Below are 12955 nucleotides of genomic sequence, written 5' to 3' on the forward strand. Positions count from 1 at the left end.
TTTTTTGATATTTAGTACAGGGTCTCACTACATAGATTGGACTCATAGTGATCCACCTGTGTTCAGCCTCCCAAGCGCTGGGATTACAGGTACGCGCCACCACGCCCAGTCTCAATCACCATCTCAGCGCACCACGGGGGCAGGGCCAGCACAGCACCCCGGGGGTTGAACCCTGGCCACTGCATCTGCCTAAGCAGGCGCTTTAATCTGCTGAGCTATTTGGCCGGCCCTCTCTTCCAGTTTTTCTTTAATCCTTTATCTTCATTTTTTATAATCCAGGTACTGATCTATAACATTTTAAGCTAGGGAATTACTATGGAGCTTTTGTGACCTTTGATTTTACAACTTTTCACTACTGGTTGCATGTATTTTTAGTTTGGTTTTGTGTGGTGACTCATAGTCAAATTCTATTAAGTTTGCAGGTAAAGTCGTGAACAATTATTTCTCCTTCAATGACTGCAGTATCAGGGATCGTTTTCTGAGAACTGCAAGTGAAGGCGTGCAGTTTCCTTTTATATTTGATGTTTCCAAAGTGCCCTTAATCTTAGATCTGTGATGATCTCCAATCTTAGATCTATGGTGATCTCAATCGCCTTTTCCTGCCTTACACGAACCACACATGGTCGCCAGTGTTCTTTGGTCTCTAGTTTATTTGAGCAAAACAGTTCCTTCCTCCTTCATGGTGATTAAGTCAAGATTGCCTCACGGCAATCTCCTGCCGCACTACCTGGACGTAGCTTATAGAAGAGGCCCTGCTACGTGGCTCGACCAGGGCCCCACAGGCCCGCGCTGACTCGCGTGCACATACTTCCCCTTTGTTTCCCTTGATCTGCAGCATATACTTTGTATGCTACACCTGTGTTAATTTTCTGCCACTGTAATAAAGTAGGCAATAAAATGAACGTAAAGGAGGAAAAGTTCAATAGGCTAAGTGTTTCAGAGGTCTCGGGTGGTGCTGGTCCCAGCTTTGCTGCTTCTGGGCATGTGGTGAGACAGAACATTACTAGTAGGGAGCTCATCCTGAGTCAGGGCTCACCCCATGACGGCTAGGAGGCCAAGAGCGAGGTAGAGCTAGAGAGGAAAGGGCCAGGATGCAGACAGTGCAGAGGTCAGGCCCCCATGATCATCCTCCTTCCTCGGGCCTCCCGCCCCCTGAGTTCCATCACCTCTTAATAATGTCTTTGAGCTGCGGAGCCATCTCAGCGGTTTAAGTGCCTGCCTGGCAAGTGCTAGGACCAAAGACCGGGTTTGATCCCCAGGACCACATGACATGCTGGCCCTGGAATTCCGGGCGCACCATGCTGGTCACCAAAACTAACTCCATAAATAAATACAGACGTCAAATTAGGATGAGTGTGTATCCAGCTTTTGTCACTGGGAACAAAATAGGTAACACCCACAAATGAAAGGGGCAAAGGTTGCTTTTGGCTCATCCATTCAGAGGTTTGTCTTGATGTTCGCCTGGCCCCAAGGTAGAAAGAGCGCAGCCTATGCATGCACAGTGCAGAAGAAAGCAAGCCGTTCCTGTCACAGTAGCCAGAGGCAGAGAGTTGAGTTGGGGAAGCCAGGGTGAGAGGTATGCCCTGTGAGTCACACTGCTGGTGACGCACCTTCTCCTCCTGCGCCCCACCTAACAGCGACCAACTGTGAATATTAGGGAATTAATTCACATATGTGTATAGCAAGCACCCCATTGTCCCGTCACCTTTCAAAAAGCCTTGCTTCTGAACGCGGGAGACTTTGGGAGACATAGGAGATCTAATCCATAACCCAGTGAATGAACCAGCTGAGTGAATTGAGCGCCTTGTTGATCTGCCAGCTTCCCGAGCCCCACGGGCTCCCCAGGCATGGTAGTGGTAGTGCTGGTGGTGCCCACCTATAACCCCAGCACTGGGAAGAGGCTGGGGATCACAAACTGAAGGCCAGCCTGGGCTACATTGTGAATTCAAGGCCAGCCTGAGCAACATAGTGAGATCCTGTCTTAGAAAACAAACCAAAATCCCATCAGCTGGCCACCAGGCTTTTAGCATAGAAGTTTTTAAAAGGACGTTTCAACTCTACCATGACAACCTCAGAACAAAAACAAAACAAAAACTGTTCTCTTAGGGGCTCACATTCCCTGACCTTTTTAATCTTTTATTTATTTGCTTGGTACAGGGTCTCACTGCATAGCTCGGACTCATAGTGATCCTCCTATCTCAGCCTCCCCAGCACTGGGATTACAGGCATGCACCACCATGCCCAGTTTCAGTGGCTTGCACTGCATACTGGGGCCGGCATAGCATGTGGTACTGGGAATGGAACCTGGGTCCTTGTGTTGGCACTTAAACAGCTGAGCTATCTCCCCAGCCCCCACTAACCCTTTATGTTGGTAGGTCATTTGTCATCCACAGATTCACCCCGAGTTGAGATGACTTTCTAGAAATGCATGTGTTTATTTGGGGATGGAGAAGAATGATGTAAGATGCAGGCCACATTTACGTGACTTTTACGGTAGACACGGGGACCACGAGAACTCCCAGCCTCCTGGTGCCTCAGTTTCCTCATCTGTGAGGTGGGCTCCAGCCTGACCCGCCTACCTCACACCTTATTAGAAGCACCAAAAGAAATGTGCTCAAGGGCTTCCTTGGCTCTCCAGTCCTTCCACGTAAGCACGGTGACCTTCAAGGTCACCCCTGCTCTTCTCACTGCCGTCTCTTTCTGCCCTTCCTTCTGCACGTTGACCCCCGGATGAGTCCTGACTGTCCGTTGTGTGGATCAGCTCATTCCTTTTGCATTCTAGATTGTAATTCTGGGCTTTTCCCCCCTCTGCAGCCAGAATACAACTAGGAAATTCTAATGCATTTTGAAAAATTTCCATTTGTACATTTGTAGTTTGTTATGGTAACATTACATTTCAGGCATGTGCCCACCGGGAGTTGGTACGTAGGCATAATACATCTTAATTCTTTTTATGTCCGGGTCCTTTCTCCTCGTCGCTTCCTCCCTCCATCTCTTGGTCAAGCACATTTTATATTAGCCTTCAGCAAAACAGCATTTGCCAAATTCTTGGTTTAGCAGAGAGGCATCCGCCAACCCAGCCACCAAGTAGAAATGAATTATACTCATAGAGACCTGGCAGGCACTTGACTGCTCCCCTGAGCTGGTACAAATGAAGGATTTCTCCACATTTCAGGCTGATGTGGATCTGTGTTCTGAAGGGGTCCCTGGATATGCGTGTGTGCTCCTTCATATATACATGCAGTTTTCTTTTTCTTTCTTTCTTTTAATTCTTTTTGACACAGGGTCTGGCTGTGCTGTTTGGAGTCGTAGTGATCCTCCTGTCTCAGCCTCCCCCGTGCTGGGATTACAGGCTACCAAGCCCGGTTTCAGGGATAGCATGGTACAACCATGGGCGGGGCCGGCATGGCATGCAGTACCGGGAATCGAACTCGGTCCTTGCCCTTGCCAGGCAGGCACTTAGACCACCGAGCTGCTGCCCCACCCGAGATTTCCAATTGTGGTAGTGTCCCGGCGCGTCAAGGATGGACCACCCTTTCTCCAGGGGTGCAAAGGCCTCACAGAATGAGGATACTTTTCCAGTGAGATGCTCTCACATTAACTTTGTGAAGTTGCAATACGAACTGAATTTAAGATTGGCCATTATCTTGGCCAGACCAGAGGAAGATAAATTTGAATCTGTCTTTGAATTTCAACGATACCAGCAGGTTCTGTATAAACAGCCGGATTCTCATTACACTCCACAGTAAACTTGAGGAATAAATGAACCTTGTTGAGAATTTATTCTCTACGGAAGCTGGGCCACATAATTTTCTAAACACCCCTTTTCTATAAAACGCAAAATGAAAGGAGCCAGTCAGAACGTGTATTGAATATGCGCTTGGTGATGCTTTATGCTGCTGCTGCGGGGAGTCGCTAACTTTGATTTTTATTGCTGTATATTTAGAGAGAATAAACAAAAGAATGAAACCAGTGGCTTCACATGCATATTATGTTTAAAGGGTTACCCCTAGTGATGAGCTAAGACAGGTAGGTCCTTGTTTTCCTCCCTTGCGCGCTCAGCATGAGCCACTTGCAGTAGTGACATTCAGGACCTTGTCACTGACTAGGCCTCTTTTGCCTCCTGCGTGATGTGCCAGTTCCTAAAACCCCACATTGATAAAATTAGCTTTGCTCTAAGGCTAGCCGAACAGTGAGGAGGTAGAGGCCCAAGTCTCAAATCTGCCTCCTCAAGGTCAGGCTGTGGGATATTTGTGAGATTGGTAAGTAGTGACTTCAGGCTTTAGTGAAGATGTTGGGAGGGTGAAGTCACTCACGTTCTGGGGATGTACTTCATTTTTGGGACATGTGGGCTCCGAAAATGGTGGCTTGGTGTGAGCTTGCTCGAGGCGTGGGCTTCTCAGCCGCCCAGTGTGGGAGCACCCAGCAGAGCCTTTTGTGGGTGAGGTATCGCCAATGCGTGTGTCACCCGCAGACCAACTGTAAATGAAAGGCAGCCTCTGTGCTCCTGAAAAGCCCTTCAGGCACCTGTCAGCACACGTCCTGTATGTCGGTGTTATCTACCCTGAAGCCAATTTGAACATACTGCTCCGTGAGGGGACTTCTAAGGTTGGCAGTAAGAACGAGTAACTGAACACGAGTGAAGCTGGAGAGTTTGTCCCAGCCTTCCTGTGGTGTCAACTTGATTCTTTGTGGTCTGGGCTTTGTCTAGCCTCCTCCCTGCTTCTACCAAGTAGATGCCAATGACACATAGCCCCTCCTCCCAGAAGCACGGGCAGTTACACTGCTAGCTCCTGGGTGACAGGCATTCTGTAGCTGTGTGGAGGTTTGTTAGTGAGGGCACCTGCAGTGTAGGTGTGTGATATCCCACGCTGAAAGCCCATGTTTGGGCATAATATTTTATACGTGGACTTATCCTGTCAATCTCTACCTCCTTCTTTACAAATTCCCATTACCCTACAAACAGACAGCTGTAAACTATGAGTAAGAAAAGCTGCTTATTCTCTAACTAGCTAAAGCTAATTTTCCCACAGGACCTAGTTTGATGTCCAAGTAATCAGTCCCTATAAGGGAACAGTAACCTACGACGAGAAGAAGTACTTCCGTTGGGAGGAGAGGCAGGCATTCTCCAGCCTGCTGTACTTTTCATATCATTCAGGAGGATTCTTACTGTTAGTATCTACAGCAAAGTAATTGGATGGCTTTCTCTTAATCCAAACACCACAAAAGAGTTCCAAGTAGTAAATTAGGAACTTCATATTATACTTTGATGGTAAAAAGGGGTCATAATTCTGGCTCCAAAGGTAGTGATTATTTTGTAGGGCACATACATCTCTGCCGCATAATGAAATAAATGTCTGATCCTTTACAGACCTTGCAGGCCTTCAAAGCACTGTAATAATTTCATGAGGCTGTACCCTCACTACATGCATACCATCCACAAATTGTTCTCCCTGTCGCCAAAGGACGATCTTGCCTTTGCAAGGTAACTTCATTAAACAGCTTCATAATGCTTGTAAAAACCTATCTAGAGCCTGGGGTTACTTTTTTTTTTTTTTTTTTAATGGAGTAGCCATTTGATGATAAGGCAGAATTCAATGAGTGGCAAAACCCTTCCTCTGGATAATGCCAACTACAGATCTTATCATTGCTGCTCCTGGGCCAACAGGGTTGGGATCAGAGGAATATTGGAGTTGACGCATGGAAGAAGGGTGATGAATCTTGGGTGAAAGAGACGCTTTACTCTGGGAATCAGCAGTGCAAATTAGCATGCCTTTTGTGTTTCTGTAAGATAGATAGATGAGACAGACATGGGAAAAATTATTGAAAAGAGAAAAAAAGAAAAACAAGACCAACGTTGTCTGATTTGTGTTTGTTGATCCTGATTGTCTTGGTTACTTTTCCATGGTTAGATAATCCAACACCCTTAAATGAAAGCAAGAAAGGTGTATTTTAGCTCACAGTTTTTAGAAGTTGCACAGCACAGTTAACTGGCTCTAAGACAAAGGGGCACAGCAGAACACAAACAGTCCCTGGTATGTCAGGCGGGAAGTGGCAACAGAGAGCCCCTCTCTCCCTCTATTCCGCTCAGGCTACAAGCCTCTTAGATGTTCCACTTACACCCAGTGTGGGTCTTCTGCCTTCGGTAACCCATCCAGCCATACCCAGAATTAACTTAATCCTACTGTCACGTACCCTAGATGTAGCCACCTCTGAAAGCCCCCACCAATGGGCCCATGAGGCTTTGCAGGAACATCTTAGATAGAAACCATAGTACTGGTTAAATATGAACAAGGGCCAGCGAGAGAGCTCAGCAGACTGAGCGCCTGCTTAGGCAAGCGCAGGGACTGGAGTTTGCTGCACCGGCCCCACCCCCAGGCGCACTGAGCCAAAACAAGAGTCTGGGCTTGGTGGCACACACCTGTAATCCCAGCGCTGGGGAGGCAGGAGGATCACTATGAGTCCAAGCTGTGTAGTGAGACCCTGTACCAAATACATTTAAAACAAATGTGAACACGTATTTTGTGTGAAAATTAAGATAGATCTGGGCCAAGTGCAACACTTGGGAGTTTAAACTCCTTTTGGACTGTCTTGGGCCAGGACCCTGGGCAGTATATGTGTCCTGTTAATGAGAGTGAAGGGACAGGTTGGGAGACCTCTTTCCACCAAAGAGAAGGGAGACATGCTAATAGGCATATGCTGATTATCAACCCTCTTAAACGGTCCAGTTCTCCATCAGAAAAGCACACCACCTGTTCATGTATTTCTTTTGGTCCAGAGAAGATAGGAGATATATTTAAGAGAGAACCACTTTGTCAGAAAGCTCATGCCTAGTGCTAAGGACACGGTATAGGAATAACCACGGCAGGAGTGGAAAAATAGCTGTACCAGCAGCGGGCTTCCCGCTTCAAAGAGCCACTCAGGGTTTCCTATAGAAATTGTATTATATTGCTGTGTCTGGAATTTAGTGACAGTTCAGAATCAGTAGGCTTTTGCAAGCTGACCTAAAAACCATGCCCACAATATCCTCTGGGGCGAATATCTTCCGAGGTCTAAATAATTCTAAATAGCTTATTTATAAATCTGCACTTGGGCCATAATCCACTTCTGAATAATATATGGTGGTTTAAAAAAAGACTTCATAAAATCTTTGACAATAAACAGTCATAGAATCTTTCACTTAGCACTTGAAAGATTATGACTTAAATATTCAGTGTCTTACGCTGTATGTTTTCAAATAGAACACTCACTAGTGATTTGGAAACTGCATTGCAAAATACAACATTTGCATTTCAGAAAAGCTAGCGGAAGTCAGCTTGGTCTGTTGGAAGGAACAGTAATGGCCTAAATGACAATCATTTTGACTTTTTAAATGGAAGGTAAAGTGTGATTGGTGGCCCTGCTTGTCACGGGTCACATTATGGATCCTAACCACGACGCCGGGACATAAAATGTGCTTTTCCCCTTGCAGTGAGCAACATACAGGAAGACTTCCCTGAGATATGGGGCTGATCTCTCCTGCAAAGATCAGAGGGGTTTATTCCTGGGAAATAAAAATGCAACTTTAGGGCATTTTTTTATAATACGCTAGTAATAGAATGATATAAATAATTTATCTGCAACTGCAACCTGCACATACTGAGGAATTTAGACTTACTTGAAATTTACTTCATACAGACTTAAATTTAACTTCCTGTAGACTTAAATTTAACTTCCTGTAGAGCTAAATTTAACTTCCTGTAGACTTAACTTCCTATAGACCTAAATTTAACTTCCTGTAGAGCTAAATTTAACTTCCTGTAGACTTAAATTTAGCTTCCTATAGACTTGTTTGTCTATAATCAGAATGCTGATTTTTATCATTTTTATGATAATGATGTATCATTTCATATTAGGTGAAGGCGATTGATCCAGAGGGTGTGAACCTGTGACTCTAGGTTCTTCTTCGATGTTATTGTTATCTTTATCATTATTATTGTTATTATTACTGTCGTCTCTTTGAGACAGGGTCTCACTGTGCTGTTCAGGCTGGCCTTGAACTCACAGTGATCCTCCTGCCTCAGCCTCCCGAGAGCTGGGGTCACAGGCATGTGATACACTGGCTAAAAATACATTATCTTTTATGATGAAAGTATGTGCAGGCATGCACTTGAGATATGTGGGACTTGTCCATGCAGGAGGGCTTTATAGTGAGTGATGTATCAGATTTCTGATCTGAATGTCAGTGCTTTTCCTCAGCAGCTTCTGTTTTTTCTCACCTGTCCAGGTCCTCCTTGCTAGCAGCTTCATACCCATTTATGCCGGACTGAGACCAGTGGAATACCAAGGGCAGGTACAGTGATGCTAACTAAGGTTTGCCCTACCCCCCACACTGACCCATTTCATTTGAAAGATCTGAGTTTGTATTCATTCTGGCCAAATCCATTTTTTTGTGTGTTATTTGTACAAATAATGTCTCGATAAGAGCAAAGAATGTCAAGAACAGGGACTGGGATACCTCACCACCAGATCTTACCAATGAGAATGACTGGCTGGCTGGGATGCTGTTTTGTTTTTGTTTTGTTTTGTTTTGTTTTGGTACCTGGTGTTGAACTTAGGACCTTATACTTGCCAAGCAGGCGCCATCTCCCCAGCCCTAGCTTGATCTTTTCTTCATCATTATTTAAAATTTAACTTCATCAAGCGCTGTTAGGGTTTGTGTCAAGTTATCCCCCCGCCCCCAAAGCCTCACGTAGCCACTGGGGCGGGCTGCTAGAGGTTGTGATTAATTCATGGTCATCCAATGCTGGCATTATGAGAGTGAGGGCCACACCACCACTGGGGTGGAGAGCCTGAAGGCAGCGTAAGGAAGGGAGCGAGGCCTGCTCTCTGCTGCTGCTGCTGCTGCTGCTGCTGCTGCTGCTGTTGCTGCTGCTGCTGCTGCTGCTGCTGCTGCTGCTGCTGCTGCTGCTGCTGCCTTTTTATTCTCGCTGTATTCTGCCGCCATGAGCTGCTGCCATGTGCCACTCTGCCTTGGAGCCAGCTGAGTATGGACTGAAACCTGCACAAACTGTGAGCCGAATAAGCCTTTCCTTCCTTAATTTGGGGTGTTGGGTATTAGGTCCCAGTAGCGAGAGAAAATTAGCTAAGACAAATACTTAGCTTCTCAGTGAACGTACGGATGGTACTGTCTCGGTACCGGCAGTTACTTGGCTCTAGCAGGTGCTAGGAATCCCAGACAGATCATCTCGGTTGTACAGGATGGCAACTCACAAGAGTCAACACCATGATTGCAAGGCGGCACATCGAGCCCAAACTCGTGCAGAAGACCAGGACAAGATGTTGGCATTAAAAGGCACTAAACACCAAGTCCAGGGAGTGTCACAGCAGTTGAGTATCACAGGCTGACTGTAATTTTTTAAGGCAGTAAAACCTTTTTGTGTTTCATAATGCATCATGTTCACAGCCACTCCTATCAATGCCAGAAGCAGAATTGCAATTTCAGGGTGGGCAAAGGCTTTGCACACCTCGCCACCCACTCCCCAACGGTGCCAGGTCCTCTTTCTTCTGTGCCTGCAGTCCCTCGGCTGCCTAGAACCCCCTATGGTTCTCTAAGGCTCTCCGCTTACAAAGATGTGCATTCCCATCCCCCAAAGTGTGACGCCCGGCAGCTCTCTTCACTTGCACTGCCAGCGAAGGCAGGGTGCCAGATCTTTGCAGGAAGTTCAGACGTGAGCGCCCCTCTAAAATCTAAGCTCAGTGCTACTCAGCAGTCTCTTAAACAGCTGCCTCACCTTATGCCTGATAATCGGAGCAGCTAATTAGAATATAGCAACATGTAGTATAACAGCCACTGTTGAATTCCTCTCTTTTTCTTTAGTGAAATTCTGTATCATTTTTAATGTGTTTCTTTATTACTATTTTTTATTCTCTTTAAAAAATACAAAGCAGCTACTTCTCCAAAGTGTGCTTTTCTAAATATTCCCCCCAGCCTACCCTAGTTGGCTCTTTTTGTACTCATTTTATAATCCAGTGCCATTCTTACTTAATACATGCTAGAGATACGCATTTCAGAATGACATATCATCCCTATTTCACGCATGGAAGAGATAAGGAATTTACAATAAAATACAGAATATGTTTAATGCATATATGAGTCATACAAATGAGTATTTTATCAAATAAAGCATGTTAACATATTTATAATCAAATATTGTATATCTAGCACATACCAGACGTAGGCCTTTTGTAGTCCCACTTATGTTTTAACACATACTTACAATGAAAGGCGTTATCCACCTAGCACATAGCAGAGCGGTGCACTTTATAAACAGATGTAATAGCTGTTTAGCACATATTTTAAGTCAAATGTGGGTCCATTTTGCACAAACAAGAGATGCACATTTTACAATCAAGTGTAGTGTCTGTCTAGCACATACCAGAGCTAGGGATTTTATAACCAAAGATATGCATTTTATAGGCAAAATATTTAGTAGATAAACCAGATATATAAATACACGTGTGTGTGTGTGTGTGTGTATTTATAACCAAATATGGCATCTATTTAACACATTTATAGCCAAATACTGTATCATTTAACACATACCAGAGATATGCATTTTCTAACCTAATACACTATATATTTAACATACTGGAAACATATATATATATGTTGATTATATATTTATAATCGGCTAGAATATCTAGTTAGCACATGCTAGCAATATGCATTTTATAAACACATGTGTCATCTACTTAACACACATTTATAATCAAATATAGTATTTTGCACATACCAGTGATACGGCTTTTATAATCAAATATACGGTACAACATACACCAGAGATGTGTGTGGTCTTGAGATACAGTATCTGCTTAACATATGCCAGAGATTAGTTGTGAACATGGATACCTGGGTTCACGAATGCTTTTTTTCTATTCTTTTTTTGGCCAAACCGGGGATTGAACTCAGGCCCTTGTGCTTGCCAGGGAAGCACTTATTCTACTGAGCCATTGTCCCCGGCCCTCATGAATTGTTTTGTTTTGTTTTTTTTTTTTAATTTTAAGATCATTATTTGTTTGGTACAGGGTCTCACAGTGATCCTTCTGTCTCGCCTCCCCTTGCACTGGGAATTACAGGCGTGCACCGCCATGCCCAGAGTTTCCAGTGGCCGGCATGGCACACCTGGGGTTCCAGGACCCGCACAGCATGCATTACCAGGGGTCACACCTGGGTCCTTGTGCTTGCCGGGCAGACGCTTAGACTTCTGAGGCCAGCCCCAAGAATACTTCTGTTTGGCAACATTTTGTTCCTAGTGCAAACATTCGTGATGAACATGACTACAGCCATCTTTTTTTTATTATTTATTTTAGTACACGATCTACAGGGTCTCACTACACAGATCGGACTCGTAGTGATCCTCCTGTTTTCAGCCTTCCAAGCGCCGGGATTACAGGCGCGCGCCACCACACCCAGTCTGCAGCCATCTTTTCCAGAATCATGAAACGAATTCCATTTGCAGTCCGAGGTACTTCTCTATTTGAAAGTGAACCAGAGCCATTTGTTTTATTTGTATATATTTATTGATTCATAAACAAGTACACAGAGCATTCAAAGGTCACTTGGATACACTCATTCACTCCAAGTGGGAGTACAATCCCATCCCTTGAGAACCGCTGAAAAAGGAGCAGATGGCCTCCCAGCGAAGGCAGGCACTGACATTTGCAGTCCCTTGGTCAGCGTGAGGGAGGAGGTGCCTGTGTTCCAGTCACGGCAGTCCAGGTGCTCTTGCCCAGAGATTACCTGGTGTTCTGAATCCTCCCCTCATCCCAGATGGCTTTGCCCAAACCAGCTTTCTCTGGGACAAAGCCTGGAGAGAATGTTAGGGAGGGCAGATTTAAGTAAGTGGACGAGGACCACATGAATACAGAGAAGAGACTCAGAGCACGCTGCTTGCTCTCTGTTAGTCTCTGTATTAATATGCACCCGGTATGCTACTTGTAGTGATGTGCCCTTTTTGTGCCACTTATAGAAACTACATATATATTCATATTTTAGTGTCGTAAATAATTGTATTATAAGCTCATGGAAACTAAATGGGCTTTTTCTTTCTAATTTCTATTTGAAATTCCATCTCTCAAAACGAATACACATTCTGTTTCCAAGAAAAGTATTATGTCTTTTGCCATTAAAAAATTTATTTGCAGTGTGTCAGACTTCAACTACATGGTTATTTTAAAGTATCATTTTTTCTCGTATGTGAATGAAGGTCAACATTTACTTTTAGGTATAAAACTTTAATAGATTTGAAGTTGCTATGAAAATTACTGTGTATTATGGGCTTTAATTTTATGATCACAGATCTAACATGACTTTTACTTCCCAGTGTTGTTTTATAATATAATTCAGCCATAACAAGAATGTCAGAATGGTTTAAAAAAAATCCTGAGGCATCTTCTGAGATTTGATATTACTGTGCAGAGGGGTGTACTTATGTCTTCTGTTGCTGTTCTAAAATGCCTGAGGCTGTGGAGTTTATAAAGAGGTTTATGTGCCTCATGGCGTTTTGGATAGCGAAAGCCCAACATTGGTTAGGGTCTCGCTGGCTATGCCCTGGTGTGACCGAAGGTGCCATGGTGGGAGCTGGTGTAAGAAAGGAAGGCACATGGTGACAAGAAGCTGGAGAAGTTCAGAGCCCAGGCTCCCTTCTTTGTAACTCGCTCAGGCAGGAGTTGACTGAGTCCCGTGAGAGCCTCCTGTCTCCCTCAGTGCCCTGCCCCTCCAGGTTGCTTCTTAGGTGCCGTGATTTCTCCTATCCCTACACTGGGGACCAAGGGTTAGGGCACAGACTCAAGCCACATTGAAATGTAACGCTGAGCTGTAAAAGGCTCAAGCCAACAACTTCTGACATTGCCAGTCCTACGGAAATCCCACTACTATTATGGCCGACTGGACTATATTGGAATATTTTGCTGA

At 44.7% G+C, this 12955-nt stretch overlaps 1 protein-coding gene across 2 annotated transcripts in view; it reads left to right on the forward strand.

The window, feature by feature from the left end:
- The window catches only part of Pnpla4 (patatin like phospholipase domain containing 4), a 128858-nt gene that overhangs the window by 14246 nt on the left and 101657 nt on the right, over positions 1–12955 (forward strand). For both annotated transcript variants that reach the window (XM_023707449.1, XM_023707450.1), the window contains exon 5: positions 8267–8332. In XM_023707449.1, the coding sequence (XP_023563217.1) occupies positions 8267–8332 (66 nt within the window). The remainder of the gene's footprint in view (positions 1–8266; positions 8333–12955) is intronic.

Source organism: Octodon degus, unplaced genomic scaffold (genome assembly GCF_000260255.1).
Source record: "Octodon degus isolate 3935 unplaced genomic scaffold, OctDeg1.0 scaffold00291, whole genome shotgun sequence".
NCBI lineage: Eukaryota > Metazoa > Chordata > Mammalia > Rodentia > Octodontidae > Octodon > Octodon degus.